The sequence below is a fragment of the Pteropus vampyrus genome, unplaced genomic scaffold, assembly GCF_000151845.1.
Source record: "Pteropus vampyrus isolate Shadow unplaced genomic scaffold, Pvam_2.0 Scaffold3, whole genome shotgun sequence".
Classification (NCBI taxonomy): domain Eukaryota; kingdom Metazoa; phylum Chordata; class Mammalia; order Chiroptera; family Pteropodidae; genus Pteropus; species Pteropus vampyrus.
Genome location: NW_011888784.1, coordinates 16849153 through 16866714, shown reverse-complemented (window position 1 = coordinate 16866714; position 17562 = coordinate 16849153). Strand labels below are relative to the sequence as shown.

Here is a 17562-nt window from a genome sequence, read left to right as displayed (position 1 = left end):
CACTTGAAGAGAGAGAAGGTGTGAAAGAGTTAAGTTGGAGGGTGGGAAAGTACATTGACCATGGAAATTTAGTGAAGTTGGCTAGTAGGCAGCATGGCTCATTAGCAGCCAGTGTGGCTATGTGGTTTTTTATATCGACATTTAGTTACGCAGAAGCAGGAAAAAGATGGAGGAGAATTGGGTTTAACTAGGACCAGAGCTATACCCTGGACAAACATAATGGAAGAAGAGATGGATGACACGAGGGCTGCAGGTGTATGCACTAATGTGATTATGGGGACAGGCAATAGAATCTAAGCTCAGTATAGGGGGAAGGAAGGACACAAGGGGATGATGGACAGTGACAAAGTGGTAGGGTGAAGTGATGGAGATGACATTACCAGGAAAACAGTGAATAGCTGTCACAAAAAAGGGGCAGCAGGTAATATAATCTGCAAACATCCTTTAAAGTGGTAGATTTTAAGGGTGTGGGAGTGGCAATGAAAAGGAAGTAAAAAAGCTACCTGCCTCCAATAATGTCAAGAATAAGGGAGCTGGAAAACACTGTCCCCATTAGAGAGAGTGGCTGGGAAAACACTACTCTCCGAGGATAGCCAGGGTTTGATTAGAAAAGAAGCTGAAGGAACTATTTGAAAGAAAGTTTTAGGACTATAGGGATTTTGTTGATGTGAAATCGTGAGTCTCAGGGATCATGCGGGAGGGTTTGGATGGTCTGGTTAGGTGGTAAATTAAGTTTTATCTAGGGATGTACAGAAAGAGCTAAGAGTTCCAGGAGTGAGAATGATTCAAAGAACTTGGAATCCACAAAGGGAGGCTCCAACTCAAGAAATAATTATGTCTAGAGTTGGTTTATAAGAGGCTCTTTGTAGAATTTGCAAATTCTACATTTCCCTGTAGGAAAAAAAATGATTCTTGATAGTTAAGTTCCAAGGTTAATTCCAAAATATATCTGAAGATTAATGGTATTAATAGGAATATAGAACATACTGACCATGTATAAAAATGTTTCTCTGTGAAATTTGGTTTCGAATTTCCATTAGGGAGAAAATATCTACCTTCTCTTGGCAAGAGGGCAGAGAGTACCTTCCCATGCTGAGCTGTGATGGTAGAAACTGGGATGTTTGCCTCTGGTTGTAATGGTAACGACCTTCACTCAAGAAAAAGCTCAGCAGGGCTAGTGTGATATGCATGTGAGATGAAGAAAGTTTCCAGAGGAAGGGTCAGTGGTGCCAAAAAGGGCAACGATGGAAAATTGGGGAGGTAAAAAGAAGGAAGCAGTTCTGGAGTTGGTAAAGGATATGTGGAGAAGAAAGTGAAGGAAGAAATTAATGTGTTAAAGTGAGAAAGGTGAGATAAAATTGCATTATTCACTCCGTTCTTGTGGTTTCTGTTGAGACTATTTAGCAGCTTGAGAGTAGCGGCCATTTGCAATGGAAATTTGGATTACTCTTTACTCTTTGGCTTCTGCTTATCTTTTCCATTTGTTTCTAATTCTTCCCCTACCTCTCTTTTTTGTGACGGTGCCCTGTCACCAGACACCACTTTTGACTGTCATTTAGGTAATAGGTAAAATAGAGCAAGGAGTGGTAGTTTTCAGCCGGTGGTGGAAGAGAAGGAAATGGGAAGGAAAGGAAATTCTCCGTGAGCAGTTATTTTGAAAGTTGGTCATCAGTAAGTGATAATATAAACTGGTTCTCTGTAAACTGGGGCACTGGTAGAATACATGCATATATATTAGAATATTATAATGCATTCTTATCACCAATGACATTAAGGAAGTTAATAACGATAGCTAAGTAGAAAAAAATATATGAATCCTGCTTATATTTCATTAAAGGACTTGCACCTCATTTTCTTAAGAACTAAAGTTTAATTTAAGAAGAGTTCACCTTTAAAACTGACAAACATAATATTTGAATCCATGGATTTTTAATTTTTCTTCCCTGTCAGAAATGAAATTAAAGCAAACTGTATATTATTATAAGATTAGTATTTTTTATAAGTTTTAGTATTAATTGCTTACTTTTTGATTGAATGAGGTACTATAATATGAAAATCCCATATTTTTTAGATGATTGATTCTCTTGATGGTTTTCTAAATGGGAAATGAAGAGTTCTTTCTGAGAGAGCCACTTTCCATTGTGATACATGCTGATTTAATTTCACAGGATCAATGTCAGAAACATGACTGTTGTTTAATACCTAACCAGATACCTATATTTATGAGAAGAGGCAGTGGGGTTAAAGACTGAGGCTCTGGAGCCAGACATATGTTGGAATCGGCTCAGCTTTTTGCAAGCTGTGTGTCCTAGCAAGTTATTTTACCTCTTCATGCTTAGTCTCCTCACAGTAGGACTACAGCAGTCATGAAATAGACCTCACAGGATGGTTTGTGAGAATTAAGTGAAATGATGAGGTGAGTGCTTTGCAAAGTTCCTGTCCAAAAAAAAAGAGTACTCTATAAAAACTACTGCTAATACTAAAAAAGTCAGCTATGGTTGACTGGTGGATGGAATATGAAGCTACATGTGGAAGGGATGGTGGTGAATGTGTGTTTTTGGTCCTAGCCCAGATCCCTTTACCAGACTAGTGCACCCATTCCCTACCTGCCGTGAATTTGGGCGCTTGTAATCGCAACTGTTTCCTCTCTGTAGAGCTGCCCTCAGGTGAACAGGCCACCTCACTGCTCATCCTCACCCTCAAGCTGGGGGACGGCCTCAGCCAATGACTGACTGATTGACATGGACAGACAAAAGACTGGCCTGCTTGCTTCACAGTGTAATAATTCTCTTCTTTTTAGGAGAGCCAATCAGTGGTTCATTGGCATTTTCCCAAATCTATAATAAATGACTGCACATGCCAAACGAGTGAGGGACAGAATGACTCAGCACTGTAGGTGGAACTTCCACAGTTTTAAAAAGGGTCTTACAGAAAGAGTGAGCGGCCAGGCCCATATTGAGACTAAAAGTAAAATTAAAATACAGTTATTAAGGTTTTACTAAAATTCAATTCTGAACTTTCTAGTGGCTAAAGCAAAAGTGAAGAGGCACATCAAATCACAAGAATAGCAATTCTCAAAAAATACCTCAGTATTTTGGTGTGACAAGAATTTGTCACATGGGTCTTTGCATGGAGCACATGTGAAGTCCAAGGTGATAGTGCATGGCGTCCCTACAGGAAATGCAGTACTGTGTTTCTACAGCCTTTCTTACAACATATTCACTGAGGGCTTTAAATCAAATCTCTCTTCTTCTCAGGGGTGGGGCGAGGCAAATCAGTGAGGTCCAAGACACAGTTATATGGGAGTCTACATTAGTTCAAAGATAAAAATCTTGATTGTCTGGACTAGAGGAAAGAATATGTCCATTAAACTCTCCCCTAAACAACTCCCCGTCCAATCCTTTTAGTTGTATATTTGATAGAAATTGAACAGAAAGCAATTACAGGTTATTTCAGGGGGTGTTGATGAAGGTCTATGTCATAGGAATGGAAAGTTCATAGCGTTTTGTGAAAACTGAGTTGTGGCACCAAAACTGATATTTTGACAGAAGTTTAATCCACCTGGGAAGAGAGGTGGGCTGAAGGAGGATTGCCATCAGAAACAGGACTTTCCAGCCTTTTTTTTTTTTTGTCTTGTGTTAGTTTTAGTCTGGCCTTCAAAAAGAAATTTTTGCAGATTCTTTGCTTAGGTAAACTTGACGACTATGCACTGCATATTTACTTACAAATGTTCTAGTCAGTTGAAATCATTTCTGAGAAAGGACAAGTTAAACAGCAAATAGAGAGTTTGCAGTGGATTGTATGTATGCCAGGTTTTTATTTTTTTATTTTTTTCCGTAACATATTAAATCCACCACTGGAAAGATAAATTAGAGAAGAGATATTAAAAATCATTTTTCCTCCCATTCCAAATCTGTTTCTCACAAACCCCAAGAACTGTCTCCTTCCCAACATTGAAAGATATGAACCAACAAAGCTGCAGGTCTTAGGAAAGAATGTCCCCCTCGCTTCAAAGAAAGATTCTTGGAGGATGGCCTGGGTTGTTTTCCTTTAAGATTTTCTAGAGTGAACAGATGTAACAATTTTCTATAATTTGCCTTAGTGCAGATGCTAAAGGAGAACATTCACAATAAAATATATGCAGTATATGTAATTTCAGCTGGATGTTCTGGGGTTTTAAAGTAAAAATGTGTACCTGCAAGCTGTTTTATGGTTTCTCGGTCATAATGATCTCTGTTACACAGAAGGCTACAACTGCAACTCCTCCTTCATGCGCAAGCTTTCCAAAAATACCTTGATAATTTTGCGTATTCTGCAAGGCAGTGTTCTCTCTGTGTTTGGCTTAGGGAGTGTGTTAAAGTGTTTAATTTCTCTTTGCAATAAATTGTTGAAGTAATCACATCAACAGGGATGATGGTGGATGATCTGTGGAATGAGCCCTTGCAAAAGGTGGGGCAACTAGAATGGGTCTCAAGTAATAACAAATGCTGCAAAAGAATTCCAGAGAAGGTTATGTAGCGCGCGACTGCAGATCATGCTTATTTATTGAAACTACATTGTTACACTGATAAAATGAGAGAAAAGTGGTGGAGAAGGTGGTGAGGATTCTTAATAGCTGCAGCTTGCCACCCTCTAGGGAGTCTGTGCTTGTGCGTGTGGCATTCCTCAGGGGATGGATAAGGAGAGGGGCTGGGGCATTACTGTGAAGCTAAATCCCCAGACAGTTGATGAGTGAATGCTCTACTGCGTAGAACTCTGCTAGCTCAGTGATTGACCCTCCCTCCAATTGTCAGCCCAATTCACTGACTACTTCATTTGTGCCTGCTGCACAGAAATATACTTTCCACAGTAATTACAGAATGGACCGCTACCAGTGCCTTTCATTGCACAATGCTTGTTGAGCAGCTACTATTAAGGTATTCAGTAGTTACCATTAGGGTTCCATTGGTCCTCTCCACCCAACACGAACAAGAAGTTCTCTACCTCCACGACGCAGTGGTGGGCACTGTTGTACGGCATAACTGGAATTAAGAAGAAAAAGAAAGACGTCTGAAATTTCCCACTTTAGGACTTGCCCCTTGGCTCACCCATTGTTTGTTTTCACCAAAGTGTATGAAATGTGAAATGAAGTCGGAAGGAAGGAGAGAGCCTAGGCAGCAGAGCGGGACACCCATCAATCCACGGTGGCTCAGTGGTGTGTACACAGTGACTGCAAACCCAACCCCTTTTGATTAATTTTACATAATGTTATTCCACAAATTAGTCAAGAACAACCTGTCACGCTGCTTCTGATTCTGAAGTTCTCCTCGTTTGCCTGATGATGGGGATATCGTTCTAAAAGAATGACTGACACCCTCAAATGGTCAGGGCTGGGGGTTACTTTTTGGAAGATATAGTGCTGCATACACTTGGAGCCATGACGATGCTCTGGTTTGCTGGCAGTCTTTCCATAAACAGACTCAGGGTGCTTGGTAGCTTTCTATTCCACAGCAATGAGCAAGCTGAATTTCCATACAGTTTTAAGTTTTTAAATTAAAGTCCTGCTGATTTAATGCCTTCTCCAAATGTATACGCTTAATTTCCTGTACGATGTCATTAGCAGCACAATCACACATTTTCTATCTATCTGCTTAGGAGCTCTTCTGTAACGAAGATAAAAACTGTCAGGAACATCACAAATGTTCATTCCCCTCATCTTGCCCTTCTCTTTGCCCCAGTGTGGTGGCTGTGAGGAGGGGGTGTTACTCAGAAAACGTCTAAAGCCAGGTTTCTCTGTATTTGTTCTCATTTACATTCTCTTTTGGGAGACACACACAACTAGAATAGGACATCCCTGTCAGCCCGTGTGCAGAACAGTGTCAGTGTCTGCTGTTTTAATATCACATGGTAAATGTAAATGTACACAGCATTAGTTATATCACATGCAGTGGTTTGGGCCTAGTGACACCAGTAGGAAAAATGACGTCCTTGTTCAGCTCATCATCTGGGCACCTTAAATCTAGGTGAGGACAAATGGAGAGGTGAAGTGCACGTTCAGGCAGGGAACTTATTGCTTGACACGGATCAACAGAGCACTTAAGAAACCAGTGCAGTGAGGAATCAATATGAGTCAGGGCCAGCTCTCACTTTGCGTTCTTTTCCCAAAGGAGAGAGAGAGAGAGAGAGAGAGGAAAAGAGAGAGACAGCACCTATCTTATATCCGACTCACTTTGGATGATATATATTTCTCATTTCATTTTTTAAATTATTTTTTAAAATTTTTCTCAGAATGCACATTGAAAGGTATGAATCAACAAAGATATGTAAATAAAAATAGTAAGAAAGAGGCATAGCTTTGAAACCTATCACACAGCTCCTGAAAGAACAAATTGGATCATTGAAGCTTTTTAGTAAAGTATTTTAGGAATTATGATTATTTTATCATTTATTTTTACTTTGACTATTCATTGTTTTTGAACTTATATCCACAAGGGAAAAGGCACTGGTATGTAAACCCCTCATTTGGGAGATAATGCAGAAAGTGGGTGTGCCATGGATTTGTGAGTTCCATTAATCAGGTCAATTGATTTAAGGAGTTGTCTTGGGGATCTCTTTGGGAAACGCTTTCAATCATATAGATTCTACAGGTTTCACTTCTCACAATCCTTTGGGGCAGAGTATACATTGGGTTCATTGAGCAACTGAGACTGGATATGTTTTAAACATATATATATATATTTTTTTTTAATTAACTCATTGTTTAGATTATGATGATGGTTCCAAAATACTAAAAATAAAACTATGCTACCCATATATTATGTATATTGTGAACAGTCTGGTGCTACTCCATTTCATTACAATGTCATCCGGTCAGTGTAAACTTACAGCGTTGATCGTCATCTATATGCACCTATTCACATGAGACGTGTGTAAGAATAGAGGTCATCGACTATAAGCAACTTACTGAAAGATAGCCAGTCTTCCAATATTTATTTTAATTTTTTGGTCAGTTCAATGCCCAAATCATACAAGTAATGAAAAACCGTATCATCTTTTTAACTGGAAGTCCAGCTTTATAATAAAGCACAATCTCTGAAAATATAACAACACTTGTGCTTTGTTCTTGCCATTCATTTGTTCCCATTCAGGCAAGCAGAAATTAAGTGAAGGAAATAATACATGATTTATTCTTAAGCCTCTTTTTCATTTGATTAACCCTATTGTTATGCTTTATGCAAACAAATGAAGCTATTGCATTAAGCTAACTATTGAAACCTTCGAAATAAGAGAGGTCTTTGAAGTTCTAATATAAAAGCTACTTGAAGGGATTCTCATTTATCTACACATATTTACTCTTGTTTTTAAACCTTGTCTGCTATATCTCTGGGCCAAATATTTCAGTATTCTCATTCCTGAATTATTGTCTTTTTTGAATTATTATCATGAATCGAGAGGCTATAAATACACAGAAAAGCTCTTTGAAATTATTCTGAATGTAAAATGCTCCAAATTTATTAGGAAAAAAATTTATATTAAATCAATGTTTGAGTTTTGCAAAAGACCTGATTTCCTTGACTTCTGATTAAACATGAAGGGAAGTAAAGTAAATAGGGCAGTGAGCAAGGGCAAATAGCCATTTAAAATGGCACTAGGTACTGCACTTATTATCTTTTAAATAACAAAAAATACATGTCTGACCCTTTCTAGATTTCTCTAGAGGTGGACACTGGCCTCACCCTCACATGCAGGTGCTGGAGGAGAAGTTTGCACTGTTATGTTCATCTGCAGCCCAGTGTGAGTTTTTAGCGTGTCAGTCAGTGAGTCAGAGGGAAAGGGTAAAGAGAAGCTAATCAGGATGAAATGAGATTAAAGGCTGTCTAATTTTACAGCAACTGTGATCCATCAGCCACTGTGAAAGTGACAGTGGAAATGAATGATGGAGACAGACAGGTGGGGCTGTACATTTCACTGATTTATCCTCAAATGCACTGGGCCTTATTTTATTGAGTGAACATGACCGCATTTATCATGACTGTCATCTAAACCCACTTCCCTCCATTTAAAAAGGTCACTTTACTCAGAGGGAGCAGGAGAGAAGCACTTTCAAATCAGATTTAAAATCTAATAACAAGTGTTTATAAGGCCCTTTGTGAGAATTCCCAACTTTATTAGACAAACTGTAAGTGCTAGAAGAAAAGGCGGAAAAAAAGCCAGAAAACTGAAAAGGAAGAAACATTTGGTCATCTGCGGAAATACGCTCATTTAGTCCCCAAATTTGTAACATTTTTGTCTTTCGCACTCCAAACATCTAATATTCTGGGAAATTAAATAAAGTGGTTATATTTAATATCTTTAATTAAGAAAGTGAGAAATGGATAATACTATAAAATAAACTCGAAGAAGATATTAAGTCACAGTATTTACTGTGTATAATGACTAATCATCATACATTCAATACATGTCTGCAATTGTTACAAGTTGAATATCTGCCACAATTCACTTACATACCTGTTAATTGTTTCCCCATAATTTTAAGGCCATAAAAAATCTCAGTCACACGGGTTTTTACTCCTCCTTGCACCAATGTAATATAATGTCCTGGAATATTATGCACAAAATTCGTCTTTGTAGATATGAAAACAGTCAAACCCTCAGAATATTCTGGTTATTTTTCACAATATAATCACCATTTACCAAATATTTACTATATGCCAGGCACTGTATGAGGGATATATACATATATAATTATATTTATATATAGATCCCTGTATTATAGCTCTGAAAATCTGAAAATATAACAACACTTATGTTTTGTTCTTGCCTTTCATTTGCTCTCATTCAGGCAAAGCAGAAATCAAGTGAAAGAAATAATATATGAGGTTATAATACATTATAAAATATAATACCTAAATAAAATATATAGATATATTTTATTTACCTAAATTTACCTATACCTTTCATTTAATACAGCTAACTACAAGGGAGGTGTTCCTCATTCATTTTATTTCTTTAGGGAATACTGAGGTTTTAAGAAGTTAAGTCACTTGTTGAAGGTCATACTCAGCTAATGAATGGCAGAGAGAATCCAAACACAGGGATATCTGGATCCCAACCCACGCTCTTATCCATTTCACTCTACTGATTTTCAATAGGTATGTTCATCCAACCAGCAAGTAATTACTGAGTACCTGTGTCTTCAATGATGGTGTTCCTGAAATTTCTGTATAATTTTTTGTATTAAATCATATTTTAAATGTTTATTATTTTCATATTTAAAGGAATCCTAATTAAAGCAAGCGGACACTCCTTTAAAGCTTTTTCTATAAATCCAGATATTCAAATAGTGTGTTTTTTAAAAGTAGGACACATTTATGTGATGGAGCCAGAAAAACACTGAGCAAACCAGCCATTTAAGGATGGGCAGGGTCTATTGGTAGAGGGTTTTTATTATTTTTTTAAACAGTGAGGGCATATTTCAACATTGTAAGCAGATTCAGTCTCTTGGGCATAGAAGCCTTTTTCTTGACATATAAAATGTGCAGGGGGCCTTGTTGTATTTATGAAGGCCTTATTTTGCTAGAGATCCACACTATTGCTTCCTTCCATATTTTACATTTAAGAAATGTATACCTTTTCCATTAGAAAGTATAGGAATCCTTCGTAATCACAAATTTTCATGAACGTCCAAACAAGAGATTGCATAGGGCCATGCTAAGTTTATAGAATTGCTATGTAAATAGTTATTGAATGTTTATCATTTTGATATAACATTTATGAGGGCCTTGATTTCCTTGTGGCCTCAAATACATAAACTTGGAAAACTGTCAAATCTGATGTACTTATTTTTTCGAAAAAGTAATTAACACCTATGGTAAAAATACAGTCTTATAAAAGATAAGGATATACAGGACCAATAAGTTTTCCTCCTTTCTTTGATGCTCAGAGTTTCCTGTCACAGAGGCTATCACTGTTACTGCAGCCTTGGGATTTTTCCCAAGAGAGATTATATATATGAGTCACTTTCGTTAATACAAATGGCAGCAGTGTTCAATGAGCACACTGTTTCATACCTTGCTTTTCTGCACTCAAGAATACATTCACTTATTCTCTCCCCACCAATCAAATATTTATTGGGCTGCTACTCTATGCCAGACAATGTTCTACCTGCTGGAGAGGTCATGAGGAATAGCAACGAAGAATGTTCTAGACAGGGGAAGCACATAACAAACATGTACACAAATAAATAGGCCCTTTTCCTTCAAATGACAAGTGTAATGAAAAAAAAAATCAGGGTTAGAGGAGAGGCAAGGACAGGGTGAGGAATTTTGATAGTGGTCAGGGAAGGCCTTTCCGTGAAGATGGCTTTTGAGTAGAGGATTGACTGATGTGAACTGTGCAGGATGCAGATGTAGAAATGGCAAGTGCAAAAACCATGAGGCATAGGTGTGGAGTTTATTGAGAATAGCGAGAAGACCAGGAACAGATCTGAAATGAGGTCTAGGAGGGAGACCCAGGGCAGATCAGGTGTGATGGCACAGTCTTGCTCAGAGGACCCCTCCCTGGATTGTCGAGTACCATGTTCTTTTTAACAGCCTCACATTGTTCATTTTGATGGGTATCCTACAATATATTTTATTCTCTTCTGATGGCCACGTATTAATTCATTCAACAAAATTTACTTAACACTCATTAAGTGCAGACACTTTTCTGGTTGCCGATAGTACAGCAGGGAACTACACTGATGGTGTCTCTGCTTTCACAATGCTTACATTACAGGGGAAAGAAGAACACAAATACATAATGCATAGGAACACAGCCAGGTGGTGACAGACGATTTAAAGAGAAATAAAATGGGATGGATGATGTTTTAGAGAGGGAGTGCCTGGTTATTACTCTAGCTGGGGTGGTCAGGGAAGGCCTCGCTGGGGAATGGCTTTTAAGGTAGAATTTTAAGGGGGAAAAGGACTCATCATTAGAAAATAAGGGGAAGGAATTCACGCAGAGACCTTAAAGCATGAATGAGCTGGATGTGGCTCAGAAGCTGAAAGAAAGCCTTCATGTCCGGAGCACTGAGGGTAAGGGCCAAAGAGGCATCAGAGAAAGTTAGAAGTGGGGCAGAGGCTTGGTAGGTAGGTCCTTTAAACCAGGATAAATGGTGCAGATTTTATTCTCAGGTTGATGGAAAGACACTGGAGGGGTTTTAAGCAGCAGAATGACATAATCTGATTTATGTTTTAAAAATATTACTCTGGCTACTATGGATGTTGTGAGAATAGAAGAGGGAAAAGAAGGAGATCAGACAAGGTGGTCTAGATGAGAGAGGATGAAGGCTTGATTCCGAGGGAGCACTAAGGATGGAGAGAAGTGGACATGCATTGATGGTTGCTCTTATTACAAACAGTGCTCTGCCAAGTGTCCTTGTAAACACACAACACATATACACAGGAGTTATCTGAAGGATTAATCTCTCTAAGTAAAATTTCTGGGCCAAAAAAATGGATGTATTTTATATCTTGATGGATATCATCACATTGTACCCTTCTTTACACTTTTATCTTTGCCAATGTGGTAGGTAAACAATGGGTATCTAGTTAAAATTTAAATTGGCATTTATTTAATTATGATAGAAGTTGAGTATCTTTTTATGCATTTAAAATCCATTTGCATTTTACACATTTTTTTCTGCTGGATTTTGATTTCTTGATATCATAATTTATGTTATCTATAATGATATAATTTCTGTTTTTAAAGTGTTCTTTTCTATGGAGTTATCTAAACTGGCAACATAAAATGTTGGAAGCATGGTATTGCTAAGAATATATATTTGTGTAATATTCACTCACTGAAACAAATTCAAATAGCAATTACATGCTGTTGAAAACAAATAAAACCTGAAAGATGCGTCACTTTAATAATATTGAATGAGTATTCTTTGACATGGGATTGTAAAGGGCTTTTTTTTCTAAATATATTTTTAATTTTTGAGTAAGAGTAATTTTTGAGAAAAATAAATGTTTATAAATTTACTAGTTTAATTCTACCATTTAGTCTTTCTGCAAAGATCTAGCAATTTGGTGAATGCCTCTCTGCAGATAGAAACAGATACATAGTAAATAATCTTACATGAAGTAGTGCTTGATAGATATTATTGATAAATAATCCACAGAAAAGGCTGTTACTTTTTTTTTCTTTTAATTTTGGACTGTATTACCCCTGCAGATTACAAATAAATGGAAATGTTTTGTGTATTTGGGGATGGTTTGATCATTGTGGACAGTTAGTCTGGAAAACTAAATCCCTTAAGAAATTCACATAGTCTGAATCCAGTGAGGAATTGGTCAAGGTTCTGAATTAACCCAAAAGTTGCCAACACTTTCTCCCTCACTCCCAACTTGTTCTGCACACAATGAGCCAGGTTTCCATAGTCCCACTGGAGACAAAATTATTGCAGTGAGTTCAAGTTGTATAAATCTGTAAAAAAAAAAAAAAAAGTGTATGTGTTGGGTTTTTTTGGAGGCTGTGCCAGAACCAAGAGAGTTTGTTTCTCTGTCATAGTTCAAAATTGTATCTAAGGGAGTTTCCTGACAATGAGCATTGCTATGTTACTCCCTTCTCTGTGCAGTTATTGTACTGAATGCGTGCCTCTATCGTACACTTGCCAAGTCCTGATACAGTATATTAAAAATTGCTTGTCTTTTGGGTGTCACACATAAAGGATCTATCAGCTCACTGAGGCAAGATTGTGTCATCTCTGTAGCTTTATGCCCAGCAGAATGCCCAGTACCTAAGGCTGGGTCAGACTCAGGCATTGCTATGACTTTTATACCTAATATAGTACTTAGAAATATTAGCAAATCAATGAACGTTGGTAGCATGAATGAGTGCATGCTAGCTAAGGGAGATGGTGGAATTTATTTCTTTGGAATTTGTAAAAAATGTGATGGGTACCAAAAATATGAACGAGGGAAGAAGTGAAGGGAGAAAAATGAAGAGAAGAAGATGTGCCTTAGATCAGGGTTCTATGGCTTCTAAGATAGGTATCACCCTATATGTAGTTCCCACGTTAGTTTATTTTAAAAAGAGAAGTAAGGTTTTATTTTTTTTGTTTCACAAATAAAGCTGGCTGTGCTTTTTGGGGATTTGTCTAAGAGATCAAATCCCATACATATGTTAGTTTCAAATGAAGAAAGTTTATAAGTTCCTCAAAGACTGTGACATATTTCTTTAGAAACAATCATAGACCTAATTGTGCAAAGGTAAAAGATTTTTTAATAAATTATTGATTTACAGTTTCAGCTCTGAGCACTTGACTGGGGGCGAGGGGTGTACTAACAACCAGTGAGGCTAAGGAGACTTGAAATAGCACTTTTATTAGCTATTAAAGCAAAACGGACTTATTTTTATTCTAATTAAAATATTTTTATTAACATGTTCTGAAATTATGATTGTGTTATTACAATATCAAGTATTTTATTTTGGATACTTTCTGGCATGTTAGAAACTAAAACTGGTTTTATTTTCACTTTTGGAAGTAATAAGGTATTTGGGAATGAAAGCTGCAATTTCTTCCAAAGATTTTTTTTTTTCTGTTTTATAGTGTTGTGTTTGCAGAGAGACATTGATGAAACACACTAGTGCTTTGATGTTTTCCTTCCTAAGTGGTGCCAACACAATGCTTTTCTGATCATATTCTTCAGGGGAGTGAGCAATTGCACTTTTTATTGTTCTACACTTAAAAATGACTCATTGAAAAAAGTCAACTCTATAAATAAAGTAGTAAAACAACACATATTTAAAGTTGTGAAAATAAAATCCTTGAAAAATGTCAAGGGAGCTAGTGCTATTTAAACTGTGGATGATATGGCAAGAGAACAGGAAAAATGATTGTGAAATAGCTTAAATTCTTATAGCTGTCCCAAGTTATTGAGGGAAGGAGGAAGAGAATGGGTATTGTCTATATAGTGAAGATTTATTAGGAAGAATTTCTAATGTAGGTCACACATACTCAACATTCGAAAGTGAACTCTAGGGGTTCACTTTAAAACCCATGAGATACCAAAAGGTACACTTAAGAATCATTTGTCTATTAACTCATTCGTTCATTCATTTCATTAAAAATATGCATTGAAGAACTATTAGTTATTGTGCTAAACTCTAGGCATATGAAGATTAATTGGACACTATTTCTGTATTCCTGAGCTCACAGTGCAAAAAGAAAGCAAACATGTAAACAGATAAAAAGGGTACACAATGTTCTAGAAGAGCAGTAGAAGCACCAGGCAGGAAATGACTAAAACTTCAGAAAGAGAGGCTTAACTAGATCATAGGGCTAAAAAAAGATATTTCAGGTTGTTGTAGCAGCAAAAGTCATTATCAGTAAAATGAACATGGATTCAACATATATTAATTGAGCTCCTACTATGTGCCAGAACTTGGGTGAGGCCCCAGTGATATTTATTTTAATTAGATTATTTTATAAAATTGATCATTAAAATTAGGTCACTTTCCAAAATGTTCTTAATATTATGATCATATTATTACAATAGCAACTATTTTGTTGAGGCCCGAAGAAATACGTTTGAGGAATGTGGGAACAAATAAAAGGGAGGGACAGTTAGTTATCCACGCTGTCCTTTCAGGCAGTGATCCCACTGCGCAACTCAAATTTCCTCTGGAGCGCTCTCTCTTTAGACACTCCAGAAGTAATGGCCTCTGCTCTAATTACATCTCTTCTGACATGTGGAGCCACCCCATAATTCTGGAAGCAGTTGGCAGGCTTATCAGAACTGTCAGCCATGCTTTCGTTCCTTTTAGACCACCCCTCCCTGGACTTGCTCTCGCTGTTTCAGTGTGCTATTGTGCTATGGCGCTTATTTGACTTCAAAGGATATTTTGCTGTAAAGATTCATAAAGATTCATTATATATTTCTCCCATGGCCATTTCACGGTGTGTGCATGTGTACTTCACATGATCCCATGCGTGTGTCTTATATGCGGGAAAAGCTAGTCGAACTGAGCAATCAAGATTGTGCTGAGTCAATAGCTTATAACATACATGGGAAATTAAAGTGCAGTTTATGATTGTAGGAGGTGAGCCCAAGGTGGGTGGTCTTGGTGATGATAAGGCACCTAGAGCCACCTCTTGAAAAAGTTTGGAAAGCTGTATTGCTGGGAAAAAAGTGGAGAACTAGAGCTGTGCAGATGTGAACAAAAAAACATGCAGGGCAATATGATGAAAATGGATGTTCCCTTTCCTCCTTTTTTGGCACCAGTTTTTACTGGCAAAACTAGACAGTCATTGACTGTTAAGTAATATTTACTTATAACTATGTTTAGCGCTTCTGTCGTAGAATTTAAGCTGAGACCCTAAGGCTGAAGTGAATCTAAAGGTATCTATGCCAGGCTATCTATGCAGGACTTGCTAAAAGTGGCTCTTAAATTGGTTCTGACTAGTTGTATGTATGTGTACACACACACATACACACACACACACGCATTTAGCTTACACATACAATGAGACATTTTCTTTTAAGAGAATAGTTTTGGGAGCACTGAGCATTTTTCATCCACAGGAGAAGAAAAGAATCCCACCCTCTACCTTAAAGACAAAGCAGAGACTGGTGGAACAGAAACTTGGGCCAGACGTTCCCATGCTTCCTAGGGCTTGGCAGTCACAGGTGAAGTCTGAAGGCAAGAGATTGGAAGGAGCTGTCTTTGATGGGAGGGTGAGGAGAGAGAGCTGGGGCAGAAGGGGCTTGCGCTTCTGGATTAGGTGGGGCAATGCTGCCTAGTACCTTCCTGTGAGCTGAGTTGGTGCTTAGGAAGCTCAGCTGGCTAGGACTGTCACAAAAGGATCTCCTGCCCAAGAAGATTAATTGCCCGGTCAAGTTGACCCTGAGAGAAGTTATGTGGTGGATAGCCCAGGGAGCAGCTCATCGAAACACAAAGCTTTATAGCATTTGCCTCCTGAAAGGCAACACCAGGCAAATAAGAGCCCTTCTCTCTTCACCCTCCCCATCTCCAGCTCTATCCCTGGTAGAGCCAGACTACTCAGAGTGGCTGATTTCCTCCAAGGTCGGTCAGCCCTGCTCATCCTTATGTCAACAGCAGAGTGTAGAAAAGGATTAACGTAGTAGGCCTGAGACTGTTATCCTTAGAAAGGCCTACTTACAAGGCTGGCCTTTGGCCGACGGCTGGGAATTTAGGTTTCAGGAACACTCCCACCACCTCGACTAAGAGTGGCTGTCTGTGCCGAAATTGTACAAACGATGTAATTTATGCTCAACACCTGCTTTTCTTCTGGAATTATGGAATTTTGGTATGCACTAGGTGGGAGATGGCTATCTAACCAGGCCCCAATAGAAACCTTGGGCATGGAGTCTCTGTGAGTTTCCCTGGTAGACAACACTTCATAGGTGTTGTCATAATTTGATGCTGGAGGGAATAAGGTAATAAGTGCATCCCGTGTGACTCCACTGGGAGAAGGCTCTTGGTCTTGCACCTGGCTTCCTCTGGACTTTGTCCCATGTACCTTTTTAACTTTGCTGATCTTGCTTTATATGTGCTTGCTGTAATAAATTATAGCCGTTGGTTCCCCCTATATGCTGATCCTGTCAGTCCCAGAGAATCACTGAATGTGGGGGTTCTCTAGGGGAGCTCTGATACAATAGGAGATAGAGAAACTTCAAAAGCATTTAGGGAACAAGATTTTGATTTGACATCCTAATATAACTGGGGCTACTTTCAGAAATTCCTGAGGTATAGTACCCAGGGAGAGATGAGACATCCAACAGAGAGTTTCTAAAAAATCAGTGGCTAGAAAAAATCAAGTTGTTTTCCATTGGCTTTGTATGGGAAGCTCGTTCAATAAATGATTATGGATGTATGTATTTATGACAAGACTGCTTCTGGAATCCTAAGGAACACTTTTAGTTGGGGTAGTGTGGGCTCTAGATGTCCTATTGTTGGAATCAATGTGCACATATCCTGAGAATCCTAGTGGCAAACACTGTCCCATAACAGGTACAAGAAAATTTGTCAGAGAACTTTAAACTATTTCCTTTTTTATTTTCTCAGAAAGTGTGCAGTCAAGGTGAGGCTAGTATAGACACATATGAGACCATTCAGAAGAGTAACACAGTGGTATAAGAACTTCGTGTCAAAGAAATCTAGACAAGGAAGAAGTCACTGGGGCTTGGCTTAGTCAGGTAGTGATGTGCCATCTTCAATCTCTCCCCGGCCATTACATCCTTTTGCTATCTTCACAGGGTGCTTTGCCTTGTATTTAAAAAACAACAGAAGGTACAAACTTCTTCCATTCTGCTTCTCCTTCCAGTTGTCATTGGAACACTCCATTCCCTGGGCCGGAAATCTGGGCCCATCATCACTGTGCTGGACACAGTGAGTGATTAGTCCAGAGATGGTCCCGTGACTCAGCCAGGCCTTTTCAAAGGGGTTTCCACACTGGAGCTGACAAGAAGAAATCTTTCCTTTCTGAGCACAGATCCTGGAGCTACTTGTGGCAATGAGAAGCAGGTCTAAGCAAAAAAGGAGCTCATGTAGTGAGGAAAAATGAGGCTTACA

The 17562-nt window shown here is 38.3% G+C and overlaps 1 protein-coding gene across 1 annotated transcript in view; it reads right to left on the bottom strand.

Annotated features, from left to right (window-relative positions):
* The window catches only part of KLHL14 (kelch like family member 14), a 119325-nt gene that overhangs the window by 41573 nt on the left and 60190 nt on the right, over positions 1-17562 (bottom strand). The window contains exons 3-4 of the mRNA XM_023532092.1: positions 17289-17516; positions 4932-5021 (exon numbers count right to left, since the gene is read on the bottom strand). Of these exons, the coding sequence (XP_023387860.1) occupies positions 4932-5021; positions 17289-17516 (318 nt within the window). The remainder of the gene's footprint in view (positions 1-4931; positions 5022-17288; positions 17517-17562) is intronic.